This window comes from Petromyzon marinus, chromosome 28 (genome assembly GCF_048934315.1).
Source record: "Petromyzon marinus isolate PM22_M1 ecotype Great Lakes invasive population chromosome 28, UKy_Petmar_22M1.pri1.0, whole genome shotgun sequence".
In the NCBI taxonomy this organism is placed as follows: domain Eukaryota; kingdom Metazoa; phylum Chordata; class Hyperoartia; order Petromyzontiformes; family Petromyzontidae; genus Petromyzon; species Petromyzon marinus.
This window is the reverse complement of record NC_133694.1, coordinates 7,665,191-7,690,574: the sequence shown is the minus strand read 5'-3', so window position 1 is coordinate 7,690,574 and position 25,384 is coordinate 7,665,191. Positions and strand designations below refer to the sequence as shown.

The 25,384-nt window shown below is 51.6% G+C and overlaps 1 protein-coding gene across 1 annotated transcript; it reads right to left on the bottom strand.

Annotated features, from left to right (window-relative positions):
* Positions 1–11,524: 11,524 nt before the first annotated feature.
* On the bottom strand, positions 11,525–22,894 carry LOC116946808 (protein mono-ADP-ribosyltransferase TIPARP-like). The gene is made up of 5 exons (XM_076070300.1): positions 21,576–22,894; positions 19,101–19,254; positions 17,081–17,202; positions 13,200–13,439; positions 11,525–12,651 (listed from the first exon to the last, which is right to left on the bottom strand). The coding sequence occupies exons 1-5, from the start codon at positions 22,259–22,261 to the stop codon at positions 12,201–12,203; spliced, it is 1,653 nt and encodes a 550-aa protein (XP_075926415.1). The 5' UTR covers positions 22,262–22,894; the 3' UTR covers positions 11,525–12,200.
* Positions 22,895–25,384: the final 2,490 nt, after the last annotated feature.

The following is a 25,384-nucleotide window of genomic DNA, read 5'->3' as shown; positions in this document are numbered from 1 at the left end:
ACGTCCACCTGGCACCTGGACACGTCCACCTGGCACCTGGACACGTCCACCTGGCACCTAGACACGTCCCCCCCGGCACCTGGACACGTCCACCTGGCACCTACATACGTCCACCTGGCACCTGGACACGTCCACCTGGCACCTGGACACGTCCACCTGGTACCTGGACACGTCCACCTGGCACCTACACACGTCCACCTGGCACCTACACACGTCCACCTGGCACCTGGACACGTCCACCTGGCACCTGGACACGTCCACCTGGCACCTAGACACGTCCCCCCCGGCACCTGGACACGTCCACCTGGCACCTACATACGTCCACCTGGCACCTGGACACGTCCACCTGGCACCTGGACACGTCCACCTGGCACCTACACACGTCCACCTGGCACCTGGACACGTCCACCTGGCACCTACACACGTCCACCTGGCACCTACGCACGTCCACCTGGCACCTACACACGTCCACCTGGCACCTGGACACGTCCACCTGGCACCTACACACGTCCACCTGGCACCTACACACGTCCACCTGGCACCTACACACGTCCACCTGGCACCTACACACGTCCACCTGGCACCTGGACACGTCCACCCAGAACCTGCACACGTCCACCCGGCACCAGGTGCCTGACGTCATTTATGGGCGGCCCCCAAGTCCGCACAAACTAGACGTCGACGTCGCCGATGAATCCGGGAAAAAAAGGGGGGGCATGTGTGTGTGTGGGGGGGGGGGGGGGTCGGACCCCAGAGGCCACCTGCGGTGACCTGTCAAAGTGCTCGCGGTGGGGTGGGCGGTGGGGTAACGCGAACTCGTGAAATCTCGGAAATGCGGTTGTGGGAGACCCAATTGGGCGGTGAGTTTCTCTACGGGTTTTGCGGGAAACGCTCGCGGTAACTTGCGAGTATGATGAGCGCGAGCGAGCGAGCTGCTGCTGTTGTTGTTGTGTGGCAAACAGCGGTGGTGGAGCGGTTAGCGCGCCGCGCTGCGAGGTCCGCGACCCGGGTTCGATTCCCGCTCACGGCCAAGCACCGGTGGCGATGATCTGAATCGGTTATGGGCCTCCCCTAGGTCGACTCAGACTCAAATGAGTACCCGGTGCGGTATGTCAGCATCGCCACTGGGGAGACATATTATGGTATATCATGCCGTAATCCTGTACAGAAGCCAGATGATGTATCTTTTCATCGCAAGACTCTGAGAGATGGTGGTCGCTTGGGGAAGCCTTCATCTAGCAGTGGATCGATGATGGGTGATGATGGTCCTAAGTCCTGAATGTGTGGCATGCATCCCATTGTTGTGTCTCATGGTGCCAATTCGGAAACAGAACCTTTATTTATCCTGGAGGAATCCGATGTAACTGGAAAAGAAAGTTACATCAACAAGGAATAAAAAAGCAAAAGCCGAAAGGAGTGCAAAGTATAGGGAAGTTATTAAAGCAAGTCGCTAAAATAAAGAAATTAAAGTAATAAATAACGCTCGTAAGTACTAATTCCATAAATGCATAAATTCCTGCCGATTTTTCAAGACCAAGTGCAATCTTGGGTGAGGCAGCAAAACAAAAACAGTCCCAGACCACACCCAGACTAACACTGAACCAACGATACGTGGGCAAGGACCACAGTGTAGTTGTACCCAGCACCGACTAATCCTCTGTGTGGTTGTGTAGTGTAATAGCGCCGGCTGCTGCCCAGCAGCGGCAACTTCGGTGGACAAACAGTACGCACGCCGGTGAGCATATACACGTGTGTGTCGGCAGGGCGGAGGAACTGGGGCAAGGGTCATAGAAGACCACATCCGGAAGCCCCTGGAACCTGCTAGTGGGTTCGAGAAGGGAGGCATGGCCAGGGTGGAGCCAGGCCGCGCTAGGTAGCATGAAAGGAGCTGAGAGCGGGAGCTCAGGGCTGCGGGTTCTGGGAGTGAACTCGTCTCGTCGTCGCTAGATTTTGCGTGACCGTGTAGTTGTTGGCTGTCTCGGTCAGCGCCATCAGTGTTACATGGTCAGACTTGTGTTTAGGCTAGGCTAGACGACGAGGGAGAGTGCGGAGGCGAATCTGTGAAGTGTGAAGGTGTTAATAAAGAAGGTGTCTCCTGGAAACCCTTGTCTCCGAATCACTGACACGACAACTGGTCTCAGAAGAGGTGGTCAAAAGTTACCCGAAGTGAAGGATACACCTGTAGTGTCGTCGGAGGACGGGGACGGCGAGACATTCATTCGTCTGGCAGCCCCGGGACCCCGGTTACGAAGCCCGTTGGCAGCGGGAGAGCGTCTGCGGATCGGCGGGAGAGCGGCAGCGGTCCAGCGGGAAAGGAGCGCCGATCCTCCACGGTCACGCGCCGCGGCTGCCGTCGCGGGAAGGAGTTGCGAGCGGACCCCGGCTACGACCACCGTTGGTGCGAGAACGGTGGAGCCCGGGCCAGGGACCACGCGGGTGCTGGGCGCCATTTTACCCATGGAGGGCATGGCATGGCCGGCGGGCGCCATTTTAAAGAGAGCGCGGGACAGCGCTTGAGGGGGTGCTGCAGGGAGCCATTTTCGGCCTACCACGCGATGCCCACACAAGATGCCTTTCACGTCTCGGCCTCCGCTCACTTCCGCGAGACGCTTTTCGCTTTCCGGGAAGCACTGCTGGCATTGGGGCGGGAGGCTTATCCCCAAATGAACGGGACGGCGCTCGACTCCTTGGAGGCGGAGAGGCTGCTGGCGCTGGCTTGGGAGTTGTGGATCGTCCTGCCCATCGTGGAAGGCATGGTGATCACGTCCTTGACGGTGGCCCAGGAAATTTAGGGCCACGAGGCTCGCCAGCATTGGCCCAAGGTGGAGGTTTAGCCGTGGCGGGAGGAGGACATGGTGGCTGTGGTGTGTGGCCGGTGGACGTGCGGGAGAAGTTCCACGCAGGTGGGTTGGCAACCGGAGCAGCCCCCTCGGCCCTGGGGACCCACGGCCGAGTGTTTCAGGTGTGGTCGGCCGGGCCACATTGCCATAGAGCGCCGACAGCATTACCGACGCACCCCTTGACCCACCAGATCCAAGTCTCTGATATTTTCCGAGACCGCTGTGTGTGAGGTGTCGGGGGCTGGATCCAGTTAGGTGCTGCTGGGGAATTCAGGGAGGGGTCGCGCCCTTTAGGCTGTTTTTTTTGTTGTTGTTCCCATTCCTTGGAATCCCGGAAGTGCAAGACCCTGCCAAGGCGGGCTCCCCTGAACTACGTTCCGGTAAATGTGGACTCTCCCTTGTACAGTGGGATTCGGGGGAAAAAGGGTGTGTTAGGGGTGATGGCCAGTGTAAGGGGTTATGCTGTGAGTGTTGTTTAGGTTGCGTGTTGTCAGTTCGCGGGGGGCGCCGTGGTTATCTTGTGTGGTTGCGTGCGCGCTGACTTGCTTCGGGAGGAGCTGTTGTTGGGTGGTTGATTCGCAGTGAGTGTTGCGAATGTTATTTTTTGGTTGTTTTTTGTGTTAATGATGTTCCTCGGTTGAGGGGTTTGTTCTGCCTGTCCACCAGGTTGCAGTTGCTCTATGTCAGCCGGGACCGCTGTTATTTTTTAACGGGGAGGGGGGGGGGGGTGTAATGTAATAGCGCCGGTTGTACCCAGCACCGACTAATCATCTGTGTGGGTGTACCCAGCACTGACTGTGGTTGTACCCAGCACTGACCAATCATCTGTGTGGTAGTGACCCAGCACTGACCAATCATCTGTGTGGTAGTGACCCAGCACCGACCAATCAGGTGCACAGCAACGCCCGACTTTCTCTCCGGCTCGCCTTGTTGATCTGTCCGCGGGCGCCACGAAACCGATCACGCGGCACGCGACCGAAAGTGCCCAGGGGGGAACCGCGAAGCACGGAGGGGCGTGCCCCGAGGCTGTAAAGTGTCAACTGGCCGTGCAGGCTGCTGACGCCGGCGTCTCTCCACGGAGTTAAAGGGAGAGCAGTGGAGTGGGGAGCAAGGAGGGGAGTTTTTCAGTTTCATTTATTAGGTATAGCCCGGTGAGCCAGGAGGCTCTTGACTCGGGTGCAACCGTAACAAACAAATCATGAACAAAGAACACCTTAAAGTGACGTTTCGCAACAGAAACATCCAGGAAAAAAAAAAACAGTAAAAAAAATCTTCCAGACAAAAAAAATCACCGTACAGCAACGCTGCGTGCAAAAATCCCAATGGGATGCAAGTCGAACAATAACAACCATAAGACAAGTTAGATAAAATTATCAGGCTAACTCCGTACTTCAACAAAACAAACATGGCTCAACCATACGATTTCGAATATCACCAAAATAAATCTATAAATACAATGTCACATGTGGGGGGAGCTGGGAGTGGGGGGGGGGGCAGGGGGTTGGGGGAGCAGGGAGTGGGGGTGGGGGGAGCAGAGAGCAGGGAGTGGGGGGTGCAGGGAGTGGGGGGAGCTGGGAGTGGGGGGAGCAGGGAGTGGGGGGAGCTGGGAGTGGGGGGAGCTGGGAGTGGGGGGAGCAGGGAGTGGGGGGGGGAGCAGGGAGTGGGGGGGGGGGGGCAGGGAGTGGGGGGAGCAGGAAGAGGAGCAGAGAGGGGGAGCAGGGAAAGAAAACTCAGCAAAATTTTAGAGCCCCTGGTAGGGGTGCACCAAATATCAACTCGAATTAATATCCTCATAAACATTGACAAGCCAAGTCATTATTGGACCTTTCTTGCCATTTTTTAAAATATAACAATAGGTTTTACCCTTTCTGGCAATGAAACAGGTGTCAAGATGTTAATGGCCTTTAGTAACCTCGTTCCTACAGCCGGCACTCCCACACCCTGTCCTATAGGGCCGGCACTGCACGCCAAGCGTGATGCCATCCAGCGCTATTAATCAGCGCTGACCGAGCCCCTATAGGGCCGGTACTACACCCACAAAGCTGTGGTATCCGCGATGTCACCACACCGCACGCCGTGCCTCTCTAGGGCCGGTACTACACAGTGACATCCCGCGATGTCACTACATCATATTGTGGTAAAACGTATTGTCATAAGCAAATTCATCCTTCTAATCTCTATATTTCCTGTAACTCTACTCTCTCATCCCGCTGTAGCTCAATGTCCACATTGATCTTATCTCGCTACATTCCCATGTCTGGTCCGCATGCCGTCTGTCATCTCACAAAAAATAATCTTGCTCAATGCCGCGCCCCCAATGGGCCAGCACCACCAGTCTCCCCGACGACCAACTACTAAATCCCCTTGCCAGCCATCATCTATCCACTGCTGGACGAAGGAGTCCCCAAAAGTCCCCGCAGCGACCACAGACCATCCTCCCTCTCTCCCTCTCAGCGACACGTGCTGCCCCAAAGCCCACTCAATGTCCTTAAACAGTCAACATTGCGTGTCGTCTTCTCAGCAGCGGCTTTTGGCGAACCATCGAACACATACGGCCATCGCATCGCGCTTCTGCGGCCGTCTGGAACGCTCTTCCTTACCGATATTAGGAGGCCACTGGAGCTGTGCACTTTTAATTTCCTTAGAACTGCTTTTTTGCGTTTCGTTGGTTGTCCTTCCCCCACACCTCCGATTACCGCGTTTGGCTACATACGGCGCGAAAGAAGTTCAACACAAACACGCGTCTCTAAAGCTGCGCGGGCTCTCGAATCCTGCGCGGTCATCTTTCCGGGTTCGCAGTGCATTTCCACGCGTGCGCCTCTCACCGCACTTCTTGGGGCCCACTCTCTTCACCCTTTGCTGGCGCTTTGGGGTGGCAGATTTGTGCCGGGGAAGGCGCCACGTGTTCACCAGAAAACGTACTTGACTCGACTTGTCCGCCACTCCCCGTCCACGCTTCTGAGTCAAATCTGACAGCAGCTGCCATCGACACTCGATGGGAAATATCAGTTTTTGTGGGGAGGCAACGCCCCGCTCAAACTGGACACCTTTATTGATTTGTTTTCAGTAGCATAAATTTATTTTCACAATTAAGATAATAAGTTAATTAATTTGATGCACCCGCTATTCTTAATGTGAGGGACAATGGGCAACTCCTGCCCCCCCCCCCCCCAAATATAGAAGTCAAACTCCGCCTATGATGAATATGTAACACGCACTGATTGAAAAAAAACTTTCTTCTTTTAGATTTATTACTGAAAGAACCCAGAATAAGTCTACATTATAGACTGCCAGTACACTCACTCAGTTAAATAACCATTGCTACAGTCTACATCATAGACTGCCAATACGCTCACCAGCTTAAAAACCAGGCTACAGTCTACATTATAGACTGCCAGTACACTTACTCCGATTAAGAACCAGGCTACAGTCTACATTATAGACTGCCAGCACACTCACTCCGATTAAGAACCAGGCTACAGTCTACGAGTGGTTTTTGTTTTTTTCTTATTTTAATTTTCTTATTTTTTATTCACTTGATTTTTTCTTATTATTTTTCTTCTATCTACGTGACTTTACCGAAAGAGCCAAAGAATATAAAACTTTCTTCGTTCAACACTGGAGAGAAAAGGCCATGAAACTTCACAGCGGGCTGCAAATTATTAATAATGAGGTAGTGACATCGCGGATGTCACTGTACGGTGCCGGCCCGGAAGGGCCGAGCCGTTCAATGTTCCTACATCGTGGACAGCACCGTGTGGGTGGCTGTGTGTAGTACCACTCTGGTTGACCCCGTAGACACGTGATCCGGAATATCCATACAGGGGACCCCAGGTGGGGGGACTCGGAGGGGGTGACGTGTCCGGAGAGAGCTCTTGAGAAGGATCGAGAGGGAACGAGAATGTTCGGGAAGGCGGGCGGGGCCGAGGGCGGAGCGGCCTCGCCCGGAGAGGGATATAAGGCGGATCCCCGAGAGGGACTGGAGTCGCTGCACTCTACAAGCTGGAAGCTCAACATCTACAAGGTGGAAGCTCAACATCTACAAGCTGGAAGCTCAACATCTACAAGAGGGAAGCTCTACATCTACAAGCTGGAAGCTCAACATCTACAAGCTGGAAGCTCAACATCTACAAGAGGGAAGCTCTACGTCTACAAGCTGGAAGCTCAACATCTACAAGCGGGAAGCTCTACGTCTACAAGCTGGAAACTCAACATCTACAAGCTGGAAGCTCAACATCTACAAGCTGGAAGCTCAACGTCTACAAGCGGGAAGCTCAACATCTACAAGCTGGAAGCTCAACATCTAGAAGCTGGATGCTCAACATCTACACGCTGGAAGCTCAACATCTACAAGCTGGAAGCTCAACATCTACAAGCTGGAAGCTCAACATCTACAAGCTGGAAGCTCAACATCTAGAAGCTGGATGCTCAACATCTACACGCTGGAAGCTCAACATCTACAAGCTGGAAGCTCAACACCTACAAGGTGGAAGCTCAACATCTACAAGCGGGAAGCTCAACGTCTACAAGCTGGAAGCTCAACATCTACAAGCTGGAAGCTCAACATCTACAAGCAGGAAGCTCAACATCTACAAGCTGGAAGCTCAACACCTACAAGCTGGAAGCTCAACATCTACAAGCAGGAAGCTCGACATCTACAAGCTAGAAGTTCAACATCTACAAGCGGGAAGCTCAACATCTACAAGCTGGAAGCTCAACATCTACAAGCGGGAAGCTCAACATCTACAAGCTGGAAGCTCAACATCTACAAGCTGGAAGCTCAACATCTACAAGCAGGAAGCTCAACATCTACAAGTGGGAAGCTCAATGTCTCAAGCAGGAAGCTCAACATCTACAAGCTGGAAGCTCAACATCTACAAGCTGGAAGCTCTACATCTACAAGGTGGAAGCTCAACATCTACAAGCGGGAAGCTCAACATCTACAAGTGGGAAGCTCAACGTCTCAAGCAGGAAGCTCAACATCTACAAGCTGGAAGCTCAACATCTACAAGCTGGAAGCTCAACATCTACAAGCGGGAAGCTCAACATCTACAAGCTGGAAGCTCAACATCTACAAGCAGGAAGCTCAACGTCTACAAGCGGGAAGCTCAACGTCTACAAGCGGGAAGCTCAACATCTACAAGCTGGAAGCTCAACATCTACAAGCTGGAAGCTCTACGTCTCAAGCTGGAAGCTCAACATCTACAAGCTGGAAGCTCAACATCTACAAGCGGGAAGCTCACCATCTACAAGCGGGAAGCTCAACATCTACAAGCTGGAAGCTCAACATCTACAAGCTGGAAGCTCAACATCTACAAGCGGGAAGCTCAACATCTACAAGCTGGAAGCTCAACATCTACAAGCTGGAAGCTCAACATCTACAAGCTGGATGCTCAACATCTACAAGCGGGAAGCTCAACATCTACAAGCTGGAAGCTCAACATCTACAAGCTGGAAGCTCGACATCTACAAGCTGGAAACTCAACATCTGCAAGCGGGAAGCTCAACATCTACAAGCGGGAAGCTCAACGTCTACAAGCTGGAAGCTCAACATCTACAAGCTGGAAGCTCAACATCTACAAGCTGGAAGCTCAACATCTACAAGCTGGAAGCTCAACATCTACAAGCGGGAAGCTCAACATCTACAAGCTGGAAGCTCAACATCTACAAGCTGGAAGCTCAACATCTACAAGCTGGAAGCTCGACATCTACAAGCTGGAAACTCAACATCTGCAAGCGGGAAGCTCAACATCTACAAGCGGGAAGCTCAACGTCTACAAGCTGGAAGCTCAACACCTACAAGCTGGAAGCTCAACATCTACAAGCTGGAAGCTCAACATCTACAAGCTGGAAGCTCAACATCTACAAGCTGGAAGCTCAACATCTACAAGCTGGAAGCTCAACATTTACAAGCGGGAAGCTCAACATCTACAAGCTGGAAGCTCAACATCTACAAGCTGGAAGCTCAACATCTACAAGCTGGAAGCTCAACATCTACAAGCTGGAAGCTCAACATCTACAAGCGGGAAGCTCAACATCTACAAGCGGGAAGCTCAACGTCTCAAGCTGAAGCTCTCCGTCTTACGAGGCAACCGCGTGGTCGGAGACCCGAGTGAGGGATCGACCCTTCGTAGCAGTAACTCGCTGTAGTCTAGTAAAGGGGCAGTTACCCCTTTGTGTTACGGTGTTACAAATAAATGTGGTGCCTCTAAGAGGAACAACGTCTGCGACTCAGTTGGGCCCACTACAATGAGAATACAACTTTATTCGTAAAAATAATATATGAATAGACCTGTTCACCGTTCCAAATATGAAACTTTATTTCACACAAGTCAATTATTAAACAACAATTACCAACATGCTTAAATATAAATATCATTGACATGGCGAGGCATATTTAGGGATGGCATCGTAGTGTGTATTTTTATTCTTATGTAGACTCAAAGTGTAAAGGAAATAAAGTCAAATAAACATATCTATAATTATTCTAATCAGCTTTCATAGACAAGCTGTGTTGAATACCGTAGCTAAGTTAGTGCTATTGGAACAGCTTTTCACCCCGTCTGAACTGATAAAGCCACCGCACTACTTGTTGGATGGTACATACGAAGATAATAATACCTCTTGGGGTTTTTTTTGTTTATTCGATGTCTAGAACTGACAGAAGATCTTAGACACAGCATTAAGTTACAGACATTTCACGATACTTTGGCTGTGTCCTCAACAGTCAGCATCCTTTCCTATGCATTTGCGCCGATACAAAACCGCAAGTTTAAAAGCACACAAAAATGCGTCAAATGCACATAGCCATGTGTGCATTTGACGATATTGAAATTGCTGATGGGGTTTGTTGTTGTTGTTGTTGCATGTGCACAATGGCTGTGTGCTGTTTGCACATTTTTTGTGTGCCTTGCTTGAAACTGATGTCACACACTCTGAATGTTACCGTTTAAAGTGACACACGCCTTGCACTTAATTAGTGTTTGAAACACGACCAGCCCCGGGGGGTTGGCAAACCAAAATAATTAAGAAGAGCCATTTTTGTTGTCGGATTCGGTAAACAAAAAAAACCCTAAATATTTCAAGAGCAGCAATGCACTGTGGTGATTACGAGACGGTAGTTAATAAAATAACGTCCCGAAAGAGTCCTTAAAGAGCCGCGTGCGGCTCCGGAACCCTCAACACGACGATCACAAGATGCGAGACAGCGCCAGTAGGAGGAGAGCACAAGCGAGAAGTGCCGTGGCCGGCATGGGGCCCTGCTGGAAGGAATTCAATGGGGGGGGGGGGGGTCTTGTTCAATTTCCCGCTCTATTCGTAGTCCGGTGCGTGGGGCCTCCCTCCGGCCAGTGGGCCTCTTGGTGCAGTTGCACCGCCTGCACACCACGACAGTCACGCCACTGCGAGTCGTGTAGAGCGGGGAACAGAGCGCTGAATGGCGGACTCGTTAGCAACGGGCTCCTTGTGTGGCAGGTGGAGATATCCAAAATGAACTTTTGGTGTAACTCTTTTAACCTCAAGCTTGGTTTAAGCACAAGCATGTGTGGTTAATGCAAACGTGATGCCTTGCAATAGGCTGTGTCTCGTTGGTGTTTGAACATCTCAACACCTCCAGTATTATTGCCAGAAAAAAGTTAAAGGCTATTCTTTTTTCATCGATAGGTGTTTGTTGTATATAAGGGTAATGGCATCAGGGAATGTTACCGTTGTGTGGGTTAATTGGGATGGATAACAGACCATATAGTTTCATTATGAAATGACATCTCATTCTCTGGAGTTGTTAAACGAAATGCCGCACACATGATTGTACGACCGTCGAAAAAAAAGTTAGTCATTTTTATCAATGTCATTTTATCAAATAACGTCGGTACACAGTACTTGCCCGGGTCAAGGGTCGGGTTAGTCAATACTGTAGTAAATCCGAAATTATACTTTCAAAACGTTAACATCTCCACCGTATTATAAGTGACTAAGTTTCAGTTTAGCTGCTGTAAACATGGACATTTAAAAACAATTTCTCAGCCTCATATCAGTATCCCTTAGGTCGGTACCTCATTGCACAAAGGTAAAGATCCCCCCCCACGTGGCCTTTTTAGGCTGGGCAAGTGCTGTACGAGAGCCACCACGATGCCCAAGCTGCCTTTTGTCTCACCAAGTGCCAATGTTTTACACCAGGTACCTACTTAAGGCTGAATCGACTGAGCGGTGGGGGGGGAGGCTCAAGAATCGGTTTCGATGTGAGCCTTCACTCGCCGGCGATTTTAGCCGTGGCCAACAAATGAACCCCGCGGTCGTGCGCTCTCATTACGCCGCGCAGCGCCAACCACCGTGCCACGCCTCCCCATCGGCGTGGCCAAAGCAACGCACGCGCACACCCACGGCCACGAGCGTCGGCGCAACAATGCCAGCGTCAGGAGACAGCATCCAGCGTCACTTTGGCTTTTGGAGCGGGGGGGACAACGCGAAATTGTGCACGCACGGTCCCGCTGCCATTACAAAACGCATCGTCGTGCCCGTTTGACCACTTTTCGCCACGCTTGTTCAGTGCGGGTTGGTGAAGGTGAGCCCGGCGTAGAAGTACAGCACAACGATGCGTTGTTTTTTTTTTTGCGCTCCACTAACCCTCCGCCGCCAGCCACCAATGCATCGTCGTCGCAAAACCCATGGCACGCGTGCACTGTGCAGCCCCCCCCCCACCCCCACCCCACCAAAACACCCAAGCTCGAGCTCGCGAGATCCGCCGAGGTCGCGCGGTGCTGTCTCGTAGGCCAGCGTCACAGTGCTTCCGATGACGCCGACCCACCCGCGCGTCGATGAGCACGCGCGGCACGGCACCGCCGGCGGCAAACGGGAGAGCTGTACGCCCACGCCCCCCTCGGCCTCGACAAAGCGCTCGCGTGCATCGGTCGACGACGAAGCTTGGCGACGCCTCCCCTTTGCTATCTATGTTAACTCCCTCGCCTGGCGTTCAGGAGGTCGTGGGTTCGATCCCGACCCCTGATGCCTGCTGATGTATATTTGGAGTTTGCGCGCCTCCCTCTCTCTCTCTCTCTCCCCGTGGTCGCGTGGTCCTCCGGTTTTTCGCTCCACATTTAGAATCGACGTGCGTTCAAGAGTATTTGATCATAAGCCACTTCGGTGAGCTATGATTTGTGATGGCCAGGTCGCTTCTAAAAAATTTGCTATATAGCTCAGTTGGGCCTTACCTGGTAAAATAAAAAAAAATGTTCAATAGTTCACATGCAGAAAGCAGTCTCTTCCCTCCCCCCCCCCCCCGTCCTCCCCATGTTCTTCCTTTGCTTCCTCGATCACGACCAAGGCGGTAACGGCAAACGAGAAGCGCCCGAGAGAAGGCGAGTTTCACAGCCGCACCTCGTTCCCGATCACCCGGTAGCGGATGAGGAAGTATGGGTAGCACTGGTCGCTGTCGAATATGGCGAAGATACTCGGCTTGCCCGCGTTGTCCACGCACGAGTCGTACAGGTCGCTGGCCAGGTCGTCGGGACAAAGCGCCGGCGGCCTGCGCAGGCCCGTCCGCCCGACGGCGTGCCGCCCGGCCAGCACCTTGGCGATGAAGACGCAGCGGTCCCCGGCGTGGCCCGCGCGCCCCGCGTAGCCGTGCGAGAAGCTGGCGGCCGTGGCGAAGTAGCTGCCGTTGCCGTAGACGGCGGCGTTCTTGCCCGAGAGGCGCGGGTCGAAGTTGTGCTTGCAGATGGCGGGCACCGTGTCGGCCCTCGTGCCGTGGAACAGGTTGAGCTCGAGCTCGCGCTCGGGCATCTGCGGCAGCTTGCGCAGCATGAACGCCTTCTTCCTGCGGGGCGGAGGGAGCGGCACGGGGTGAGGCGGCGCACGGGGCGCGTTGAGACGGGTGGACGAGTTTCGTGGAGGTTACCGATGGATCGCAGGGCAGGTGCCAAGGGAGGTGCTAGGGCAGTGCTGCAGTGGCAGGCCCTGCTTCACCGTAGTGGCGACAGAACACGGCGTCGATGACGGCCCGGGTGCTGCTGCGGGGTCAACTTTCTGCTCCGCCTCCTCCCTCCCCCCCTACTGTCCGAGGCCTACTATATAACCTCGTGCCACGGCAGACCTCTCGCCTACTTCAGCAGTTTTTTTTCTTGCTGTGGTTGTCCCACCCGATGACGATTGCTTGTGTTGCGATCGAAACGTCGTGATCTAATATTTTTCTACCCACGTGACTTTTTACCGAAAGAACCAAAGAGTGTGGATTCCTGCAGTCACGAAAGCTTCAAATCAAGATTGACGAACGTGTTGACGGGTTACAATTCTACGTTCCCAAAGCGCCGCTGCTGTCGACGCGAGCGTTATCCCGGACGAACCCGATACCGTCGCGCGTGTCACCTGCAGTACTTCTCCCACAGGAAGGGGTTCTGCACTCGCTCGATGCCCAGCACGAGCGCCTTGGTCTCCGACACGGTCTGGTGGAAGAGGCGGTACGCGGCCCGGTACGCCCGCTCGGCCGGCTCCAGGGTCACGCGCACGAAGTCCACGCCGGGATCCATGGGCACCCAGGTCGAGGGCTGCGAGCATCCGGCAGCGTCCGGCCAGCCGGGATGCGGCGGTGCGGCGCCAGTGGAGGGGCTAAGGAGGCGACAGCGCGTGGGGTGCCACCGCTCGTCGTTAGCGGGAGGGTCTCGTTCTTTAAAAGATTAAACTATTTCGTATTAAATAACTGTTCAACTATTTGCCAGGTAAGGCCCACTGAGCTATATATACATATAGCTCTTTTTTGCAGAAGCGACCTGGCCATCACAAACGATGGCTCGACTCAGTGGCTCATTGTGGCGCGGAAATTTACAGCAGCCAAATACTCTGGACGCGTGATGTTGATCCTAAATGTGGAGGGGGAAAACCGGAGGACCCTGGAGAAAAATCCACGAGACCACAGGGGAGAGAGAAATGCAAGCTCCAAATATACAGCAGGCATCAGGGTCGGGATCGAACCTACGGCCTCCTGTAGACCAGGCCAGGTAGTTAACATCTCGCCACCGTATCGTTTGTTTCCGGCGATATGGCCGCTCAGACAACAACAACAACAATCGAAAGAACGGTGATAGTTCAGTGCGTTTGGTATTGGCGCGAACAATTCTCACAGCCCATGCAGGGCTGTCGGCACGAGGGAAGAAGGCGAGTGCTGCTGCTGCTCCCGATCTTTCTCCGGACACACAGCGCGCGGATCGTTTCACATCGCGGTAGCGGCGGGAGGGGGGGGTGACGTTGCTCCGCGTGATCCCAAATTGGAGTCGTTCGCGGCGGTGTAAAATTTGGACGTTCGAGAAGGTTACCGATCGAGCTTTGATTTAATTCAGATTGGTGCCGCTCGCAGGGCAGGTGTCAGGGCAGTGCTGCGGTGGTGGGCCCTCCATCGCCATAGTGGCGAGATGTTAACTACCTCGCGTGATATACAGGAGGCCGTGGACATTTGAGAATTTCGCGGAGGTTACCGATCGAGCTTTGGTTTGGAGCGTGACGTCGCAACGGCCTGCTCGTTTTAGAATTTGAACGACGTCAGGGCGGGGTATTTAATGCCCACTGTAAAGCAAGGTGGCACGTGTATTGTAACGGTCATCGCTCCCGCAGTGATAACCAGCGCGGCCTGCCAGAGTTGAACCGGGATAGAATGGAGATACCATAAGAGATACAATATGCAGTTGAGATACAATAGAGATACAATAGCGTTAGTGTAGATACAATGAAGATACAATAGAGATACAGTAGAGATGCAATGGAGATACAGTGTAGATACAATGGAGTTACAATATAAATGCATTGGACATACAACTGAAAGCTTCTTGTCTAAAGAACAATGTTCCACCTACCTTGTCTGCGCTGGCGACATCCACTGCCATAACTCACTCTGAGACTTTACTCTCAGGCCCATCGCTCGCATCGGAATGCAGAGAGAGTTTGTTGCGTACGCGACGCCTCGAAAGACAGTTTGAATAACAGAGGGTCAATCATTTGTTCACGTGTTTATACCATCTCATTTTGCAAGTATGTTTTTTTTTTTTAATATACCGGTGCCGTTTACGTTCGCTCCGCCAGCCTGCATCGTTGTGTGCGCTCCATTAGCCTGAATCGGAATATTTATTTATCCTGGAGAAATCCGATGAGCCGTGAAGCTCTTTTTCACAGACTCTTGGCGTACAATGGCGCGCAACGACTTGTCAATGCGCCCAACGCGTGTGATGTCTATCGCACGAAACACCAGCGAGTGTGAGAAATAAATTTCGGTCGACGGCCCCGATGCGTACGTTACAAACGATCCCTTTGAGGCAGCGGTCCTTCTTAACCTGGGGGTGCATCACGCACGAGCTGGGGGGGCATCACGCACGCGCTGGGGGTGCGAGACGCACTTTCTGGCGGGGTGCGAGACATGGCCAGATGTTTTTTTGTTTGTTTTAGAAACGTAAAATCATCGAAACACAAATTTTGCACGGGCACGAAAGTATAACTACTTTGTTTGATCAAACCCTCTGTGTATTTATTAACGTCATATATAAACAAACCTGTGTATTTATTAACGTTATATATAAACAAACCTGTGTATTTATTAACGTTATATATAAACAAACCTGTGTATTTATTAACGTTATATATAAACAAACCTGTGTATTTATTAACGTTATATAAACAAACCTGTGTATTTATTAACGTTATATATAAACAAACCTGTGTATTTATCAACGTTATTTAACAAACCTGTGTATTTATTAACGTTATATAAACAAACCTGTGTATTTATTAACGTTACATATAAACAAACCTGTGTATTTATATTATATATATAAACGAAACATTACGAACGAGAACCAAAGGAATGCAAGGCTATAGTGAAGGTAAAAAAACAAGGCTGTAAAAGTTACACAAGGCGCACAGAGGCCGTGCTGCTGCTACGTCAGCCGCTATCGCGTGCCAGGCGTGCCAGCAGTCGGCAGCAGAACTTGCCAAGTCAGGCGGGCTGACTTTCGGAAAGCTCGGAGGGATTTCGGTTCATGACCCCAGCTTATCTCACGCCCCTGACAACATCAGCAGCAGCAGAAGCACCATATGTAGGGCTGAACGATTTGGAGGAAAATATCTAATTGCGATTTTTCTGACAGTTATCGCGATGCGATTTAAATGTTTTGAAGTCAAGCTTCAGTTCAATATTCACTGTGTAATAGATTTAAAGCATGTGATGGAGCATTACCACGTGATACCATCAAATATAAACTCCTCTATATATTATAATACAAGGATGAGAACTTAAAAGATATGAATTGCTTCCAACGTGTATTTATTAAAATATTTTAATTGAAATAGAACAATAAAACATAAAACAATTGTTAAGTTAAATAAATAAAGTTATAATAATAAAAAATAAAACAATTCCAGTAACAAAGTGAGAGGACTTTTGAAATCGCAAAAAAAAATCGCAGCCTTTGCGATTTGCTAATCGCATTGTCTCAAATTGCGATTTCGATTTGAAATCGATTAATCGTTCAGCCCTACACCGAAACACCTCCCTGCCCTGCGGCTTGCGGCCAGCACCCAGCCCTATGCGTCCCCTGCGATGCCCGGCCAATCATCAGCAGCCATGGTCAATCCACTGCTGGATGAAGGCTTCCCCAAGCTGCTGCCGACTCACGATACCGCGACGAAATAATCCAATCCACTGAGCGCCTGCGTACGAGCCGATTTCGCCGCTCCATCTCCTGGGTGGACGTGAATTCTTGGACACGTTCCGGTCATAGGTTGCCACTCCCGTCACTATTCTTGAGCAGCGGACACCATCGCCCCTAACGACGTGCGCTCTTGGTATTTTTTGGGATCGGTATTTTCCATCGATGACCACGATGTTTCCTCCAGACATCGCCTAGTCGAACGGACACTTGCGGACGAGCGGGGGCTTGGGATAAAGGGGAGATGTTAACCACCTGTGCAGGAGATCCCCAGGGTTGGTATCGAGCCCGGATCCTTGGTTCGAAACCCGACCCCGACGCCTGTACATTTTAAGTTTGCATCTTCTCCCCGTGCTCCCATGGATCTTTCTCCAGGTCGTCCAGTTTGTTTCCCCTCCACACGTGGCAACATGCGTTTCGAGTATTCGGCCGCCATACATTTCCACATCAAAATGGCCAATCATTTTGTGGCCAGATCGCTTCCGAAAAACGAGCGATGCAGCTAAGCGGTGCCTTACCTGGTAAGATAATAATTGAAAAACATGCGTGCGAACTCACGCGTCGCAATGCTGCGTCACGGCCAGGGACGACACAAACTCCGGGCGCATCCTCATCAGGGGCCACTGGCCCAGGTTGAAGATTCCAGCTGCCACGGAACTGGTGACGATGCTGGTAGACGTCTACACAAAGAAAAACAGAACAATGCACCACCACCCCAAAAGAAAAAGCCACTGTGTTCGAAAAGAAATTTGCTTTTCTTCCTCCCTGTCTACTTGAACAAAAGAGAAGCGATTTGCAGATATCTCTTTTTCAGGAAGCTGCAGAAGCAGAAGTGAAATAGTTTGTCGGAGGGTAAAAACGAAACGATACAACTACCTGCATACGAACGGAACATATTTAATTCATGTTGTTACTCGCACGCACGCACGTGCACGCTTGCCCATTCGTACCGCGATCACAAGACATGGAACGGAACGTTGCACTCTGAACCCGGTGAATGCCCTCGTTAACCGCTCCCACCTGCCCTCCTAACCGTCACCACAACTACATCATCACTTTTAATAACCCCACTCTGTACTTTAACCACCATCATCTTAAGTAGAATTATATAATTATTGTAAAGCGCCTTTAGCGCTATGTAAATTTCTATGAGATAAGATCCCATCAGAGTTCGTTGCCCGGCCACGGCTAACCTCTACGGGCCAGTGAAACGTGAACCGCTCAGCCATTTCAATAACCCCGCACAGGCAAGCGGGGTGAAGTAAGGTCAAACAACCCCCGTGGCCAGCACGGTGCTGGTAGACCTTCATCCACGAGTGAATTGACAAAGTGCTGTAGATGTTAACGTGTATTTATACTGTTAATGGACCGTAGTGATGGGGTTTTTTCGGTCTGTATTTGCCGTGGCAAAGTGAGTAACATTGACACGGGCCCTGATTTCAGGGAATTAAATAAAGGACACTAAACATTCTTTTTTTTTATTTTACCAGGCAAGGCCCCCTGAGCTATATGGCTCTTTTTTTTTCAGAAACGACCTGGTAACAAATTATAGCTCAACGAACTGGCTTATCACGTGTATATTTATAGCAGTCAAATACTATAAACGCACGTTCATTTTAAATGTGGAGGGAAAAAAACTGGAAGACCCGAGGATAAACCCACGTGACCACGGGGAGATAGACACGCAAACTCCGAATATACAGCAGGCGTCAGCGTCGGGATCGAACCCACGACCTCCCGTATACCGGGCGAGGTAGTGAACATCTCGCAAACCCTGGCGCCTAACCTCGCTTGTCCAATTTTCATCCCCTTGTCTCCACAGCCCTGTGGCATTGGCCCCTCTGGCCTGTGGGCCCCAACGCCGCTGCACGGCCTGCACACTCGACAGCTAAGCCACTGCCCATGTGCTCCATGGAGTTTGATTTGACCCGTCCGCAGGCATCCAGGGTGCTTCAAAGACATGTTCACACTTACATGGGACTATCGTTTTTAAATGAAAAAAGAACGAATAGAATGTAACATGATAACAAATGAATGTTAATAGCTTTAACAAGTCAAAGAGTCTCCCACTTGTTCGCAAAATTCTCACAAGTGGGAACGTTGTTTTGAAGCACCCTTATTTCCAGGGCTGCACACGTTGGGTGGATTATCTCCTGGCCTTGGGGCTTGCTGCTGCTGCTGCTGCTCTTATTGTTGTTGCTGAGCGGGAGCGTAGCGGTTAGTGCCCCGTACTACGAACCCGGCGACCCGAGTTCGATTCCCGCTCAGGGCCAACACCGGTGACGATTATCTGAAACGGTCATTGAACTCCCCGAGGTCGACTCAGCCTCCGAAAGAGTACCTGGTACGTTATGCAAAACATCGCCGCTGGGGAGACAAAGGCGGCCGGGCGCGGTGCTGGCCACCCACCCTATCGTGTGCCGTGCCGGCCTTCATAGGTGCTCGCTAACAGCACTTGTCCCTACAGTCTGTCAAGGCTATACGGGGGCTCTTTGTCTTTGCTGTTGGGTGTTGTTGCTGCTGCTGCTGCTGCTGCCGTTACTGTGGCGTTGCCAGGTGTGGTGCTTGGGTGCCTCACCTCGTCGAGCCGGAGCCAGCGGTTCTGGTCCCTGCGGTAGAAACGGCAGGGGTAGGCCCTGATTCGCGAGCTCTCAAGGCGCCGGGCGAGCAATTTGTCGCCAGAAGGATTCCTCGCCTCCATGGTGGCGAAGTCCAGAGACAGAATCCCATTCCTGGAGCCAGACAAGCACACAGATTGCAAGATTTAGATTTTCATTTTTATTTACTTCCTACCTACCATCAACTTTTGCAGCCCCTTCCGGAACATCGACCGCATCAGAACATCAACGGCGGGCCGATGCGCGTAAAAGAAGTTCAACATAAATACATGAATGGAAAGTTAAAGACAAGTCACAGTCGTGCCATTGTGGCCATGCAACCAAATCTCTGGGCCATAGAGTAAACTCACTGTGGTCTGATATCCTTCAACAGAGGAGGAACAGCAAAGCTGCACGAATTATCTCTCTTCTCAAGCCCTCTCGTCATATGCTAGCAGAACCAGACATTGCCATTTATCTCCTGTTAATTGTATTTATCTGGTGCACTAACTGTGTGAAAGTCACGTGTAAAAGCATTTGCTAAATAAAAAAAATGTCCTGAATATATTACCGCTCATAATAGAGGTGCTGTTGCGTTAAATCGCGCAAATATGTGTGTCGTTAAACCCGCCACCACTCGACACAGCCAACTAGTAAGGTTTGTTACGTAAACAGAACGTGCCAATTCGTTACTAGTTCAGCACACCGGTGTGTTGGAGAGCAAATCCACAATATTATCGCTGCTGCCATACGCAAGAATACAATTCTACTTAACATCAGTTGTGAATGACAGTCACCTACGGTAATAATGCAGTGATGCTTACACTACTCCAGACTCGTATCCACGTGTAACCACGCTACTCAAGTCGGGAACCACCCAGGCAACCCAAGCAGAATCCTTCTGAAAAATAGTCTTAAGACTCAATGAGATTTTGGTAAGTAAAGACAATTGTATTATTACAATCATCATCGCAGTTTACGTCATGTAGCGTTCAAGTTGGTACTGAGCAGTTTCAAATGTCCCCTCTCTGTTCGGCATTTTGCCACAATTTGTTAATACACGTCCCACCTACGTTAAAATGTTTTACTATCCAACCGAGTGCAATGAAACGTAAAGTAAAAAAAAAACACGAGCGTCCCAGTACAAACGCTGGGAACACGTGCGAGGTTACACGCGTTCAACATCATCGCAGCACATTTGTGTCCCCGGTAAGAGGCCTCACCGAGTCTCGTGACTCTCTCTAAGAGGGTTCCTGCCAAGGCATTGGTTTTGTGGGAGGGGGACAACGATTGTTATGCTTTTCCCAATAAATACAATTGCGAGTAGAGTAACTTTCTATTTCAAATTCAGCAAAATTGGATCAATTTTAATGCATAATTATATTTTCAACAACGTCAAATTATATAGTTAGTCTTGGTAACGTTACTAATTTACAGCTCTTTGTCAATCTACTGCTGGATGAGGGCATCTATTGACGCGATCTGACCCCCCAAATCCCCCCCCCCCCCCCCCTGGAATATGGCTGATATTGGTCGCGAAAGCCTACGTGTTGAACTGGCATTATTGCTTTCAAATATATAGATACGTCCGGTCGTTTTGTCCCCCAAACGCCACTGGTATTCATGTCACTGTCCTGAGATTAAGAATTCATTTGGAAATCTCGCAGAGCAATGCGACACGCCCGCGATAGAAAACCGACCCGCGGACGCAGATATCACAGAATTACTTCCGATGTCCCTTCCGAGTAATCTCTTACGGTCATTTATACTTTAAGACAATGCCCTATTATTAGTATTATCAATGGGTGTTATTCTCATCGATAAACTTACAACACACACGCTGTTGTCAATGAGATCATAACGGCACGAGAGACTCACAGAGTCTAGAGCAGGGCTCGGCAAACAACAAGAAGAGCAAATCTTGACTTAAAGCTTTCGTGACCGCAGGAATTCACATTGTTTGCCTCTTCCGGTAAATGTCACCACGTAGATAGGTTCAAATTTTAATCAAAATAAAATAAACAAAAACCACGACGTTTCGATCGCAACACAAGCGATCTGATGACGCTCGCTTGTGTTGCGATCGAAACGTCGTGTTTTATTTTATTTTGATTAATTTGAACCTATCTACGTCGTGACTTTACCGAAAGACCCAAACAACAAGGACAAGAGCAATTCCTTTGCGAATTCGGTAGTTAAAAAAAACAAACAACAACTGAATATTTCAAGAGTAGCAATGCGCGTAAATACGAGACGGTGAAATCCTTAATCACATAACACGAGACGGCGATCCTCAATAACGTCACGAAACATTGCCTTAAAGAGCCGCACGTCGCCCTGCTCGAGAGGCTGCAAATATAGCGCCTTGGGTCTCCCCTCCCCTCCCTCCCCCTGTCTCTCCCTGCGTGTCGCCGCCTCTGTAAGCTGCCGTCTCACCCGGGGTGCGCGACACTCACTCGGTGCGCAGCTGCGCGGAGTCGTTATCGGGGTTGCAGAATACTCGCTCGAGCACCTCCTGCGCGCGAGCCGGGACGCTCTCCCAAGCCGCGCCCGGCCGCCGCATCTGCCAGTGGTAGGGCAGCGATCCGATCTCCGCGAAACTCGACCACAAGTCCTCGACTGCGCCCGAGCCGTCGCCGCCACCGCCGCCGCTTCCAAACGAGGAGGCGCGTCCGGCGTCTGCGCTGCCACCGTCGTCATCGTCACTGCCGCCGTTAGCGCCGGCAAAAGGGCTGGCAACGAGACCACCACCACCACCAGCAGCAGCAGTAGCAGCAGCGAGAGCAGCAGCAGCAGCAAGAGCAGCAGCAGCCGCCTCCAGCCCTTGCGCGTCGTGCGCGCGGGGTGGCGTCCTGTGACTCGGGTGGGTCATCTCGAAGCTGGGCGGATCACGGAGAGAATTCTCGGAAACGCTTTCTGAGAATCGCGCCAGGGCCGCCAATCGTCGCAGCCCCTGGGCGGTTCGCCTCGCGTTCGCCCTCGGGTGCGACGGCGGTGCCGCGGTTGGCGCTGCCGCGAAACGTCGGGCACGCGCGCTCGGTCTCCTCCTGGCTGCGTGCTCCGCGACGCGGGCTCCGAGCCCGAGCGTCTGCGAGGGCGGCGTCGTTGCTGCGTCCGCGCCGAGGCTCTGAGCTCGCATCATCCGTGCGCGGCAGAAGCCGACCCGACGTTGGAATTCCTCGACAAAACGCCTCTCTAGGGCTCTGCGGCTTCCGATAGCTTTCGCGCCGATGACTCGAGCGTCACTCCGCAAATCCTGCGCGTTAATTGATTGATCTTTTAATGACGGTGCGCGGTGGACTAAAATGATTCAATTATACGCGTCAAATGTATTTTGAGCCTTCGAGCAGAAAGGTGTATTTGTCCGTTATTCACGCACCAGTAAAGTAGTGTGTGTGCGCACAAAATAAACACCGTGAGCTTGTAGAGTGCCGTACTACGTTAACAAGTTAAAATGTAAACCCTCGGTGTGTTGAACCACATTGTAGAACGCGCGAGGTCGGTGCCGAGTGGCGCTCTGTTTGCTCTGTGGCGTTCCAAGGAGGGGCCTGCCGCATTTTAAAGTCGCCGGGAACAGCTGGAGGGGACGATTGTTGCCACAACGGCAGCGGCAGCAGCATCATCAAAAGCGGCAAGTGGACTTCATCACACGGGCGTGATGATGCGAAACTCGTGGCGTGCGACAGTTCTGCGTGGAGGTGGCGGGGTGTGTTGGTGGGCGGGTCGGGGTTGCGGGCGCTAAGAGCCATTGGCTGCTTCGTCGCGGTTATTCATCGGGGGCAGAGCGGAGCGGAGCGAACGAGCGAAGAAGGCACCCCCCCCCTCCCAGCCCATCGAGACGACGCCGCTGAGCATTCAGTCCCACCCCGGCACTCGGCGACCGCCACCACGGCACTCACGACCGACGGAGCCATCCTCGCTGGTCGACGCGATCGTCGTCGATGACAATGATGACCGCACGATTTTCGTGCTGGGGTTTTCGTTTTCGTTTCGGTTGTTGGCCACGGCGGGTCGTTTAACCACGGGGTTGTTTGGCGATAGTTTGCTCTGCTGGTCAATGCGGAGTGCTTCAAACAAAAAAAAGATGTGAACACTTGTGGGAAATTTGCAACTACGCCACGAGGAGTGTGCTGGCTCCGGGCTTCGGAGACCCCCCCTGGAGAATATTCCAGGCCACGTGTTGACAACGATGGCGAACAAGTTGGAGACTCTTTGACTTTTTGAAGCTATTCGCATACGTTGTTTTTCTTATCATGTCACGGTGTTTTATCCGTTCGTGTTCCATTAAAACCAACAGTCCCGTATAAGTGTTAACATATTTTTGAAGCACCCTATACTTAAGATTGTAAATGTTGTGGCTTGGCTCTCCAACACACCGGTGTGCTGTACTAGTGACGAATTGGCCACGTTCTGTTTACGTGACAAACCTTACTAGTTGGCTGTGTCTGGTGGTGGCGGGTTTATCGACACATTTATATAGGTACGCGATTTAACCCAAAAGAAACCCGATATTATGGATGATATTGGTCGCGAAAGCCTGCTACGGATTCGACTGGTCAATGACGGTTGGTGGTGGTGGGGGGCGAAGAGGGTAAGATCTATTAACGATCTTCAGATGTAAAACTACAACGTTGTTTATACTTACCAGGTGAGGCCCACTGAGCTATATATATAAACTCGTTTTTAGAAGCGACCTGGCCACAAATGATGGCTCATCAAAGTGGCTTATCACGTCAAAATGTACAGCAGCCAAATGCTCTAAAGCGCACGCCGATTCTACATGTGGAGGGGAAAACCGGAAGAAAAAAAAATCCACGCGACCACGGGGAGAGGGACGCGCAAAATCCCAAATATACAGCAGCAACAGGCGTCAGGGTCGGGGTCGAACCCACGACCTCCTGCACACCTGGCGAGGTAGTTAACATCTCCTAGCCACCGCGACGCCGTCACTCGCCGCTGATGCGAAAGCTGTGGCTCAGAGACGATGAGTGATACATCTAAGACACGAAGTTGCGTGTCTGCACGAGATGTATGCACAGTGATTCACACAACTGCCAGGGCTATTACGCAATGTGTCATTGAGTGGTTGTGACCTTCATTGTGGTGAGTGAGTGAGTGGGTGTGTGAGTGGGTGAGTGTGTGAGTGGGTGAGTGTGTGGTTGTGACCTTCAGTGTGGTGAGTGAGTGGGTGAGTGGGTGGGTGAGTGAGTGGTTGTGACCTTCAGTGTGGTGAGTGGTTGAGTGAATGGTTGTGACCCGCATTGTGGTGAGTGAGTGAGTGGGTGTGTGAGTGGGTGAGTGTGTGGTTGTGACCTTCAGTGTGGTGAGTGAGTGGGTGAGTGAGTGGTTGTGACCCGCAGTGTGGTGAGTGGGTGGGTGGGTGAGTGAATGGGTGAGTGAGAGGTTGTTACTTGCAGTGTGGTGAGTGGGTGAATAGCTGAGTGAGTGGTTGTCACCTGCAGTGTGGTGAGTGGGTGGGTGGGTGAGTGAGTGGTTGTGACCTTCAGTGTGGTGAGTGAGTGAGTGTGTGAGTGGTTGAGTGAATGGTTGTGACCTTCAGTGTGGTGAGAGAGTGAGTGGGTGAGTGTGTGAGTGGTTGTAACCTGCAGTGTGGTGAGTGAGCGAGTGGGTGAGTGTGTTGTTGTGACGTTATGTGTGGTGAGTGAGTGAGTGGCTGTGACCGGCATTGTGGTGAGTGAGTAGATGAGTGAGTGGTTGTTACCTGCAGTGTGGTGAGTGAGTGGGTGAGTGTGTGAGTGGGTGAGTGTGTTGTTGTGACCTTCAGTGTGGTGAGTGAGTGAGTGGGTGAGTGTGTGGTTGTAACCTGTAGTGTGGTGAGTGGGTGGGTGGGTGAGTGTTTGGTTGTGACCTGCAGTGTGTTGAGTAAGTGGGTGAGTGTGTGAGTGATTGTTACCTGCAGTGTGGTGAGTGAGTGGGTGAGTGTGTGAGTGGTTGTGACTTGCAGTGTGGTGAGTGAGTGGGTGGTTGTGACCTGCAGTGTGGTGAGTGAGTGGGTGAGTGAGTGATTGTGACCTGCAGTGTGGTGAGTGGGTGTGTGGTTGTGACCTGCAGTGTGGTGAGTGGGTGGGTGGGTGAGTGATTGTGACCTGCAGTGTGGTGAGTGAGTGAGTGGGTGAGTCAGTGGCTGTGACCTGCAGTGTGCCGGGAAAGCTCCTGGCAAGGATTATTCAACATCGCCTTGCCAGGCACGCTGAGGAGAGGCTTGCGGAGCCACAATGCCGTTTCAGGAAAGGGCAGTCCTGCA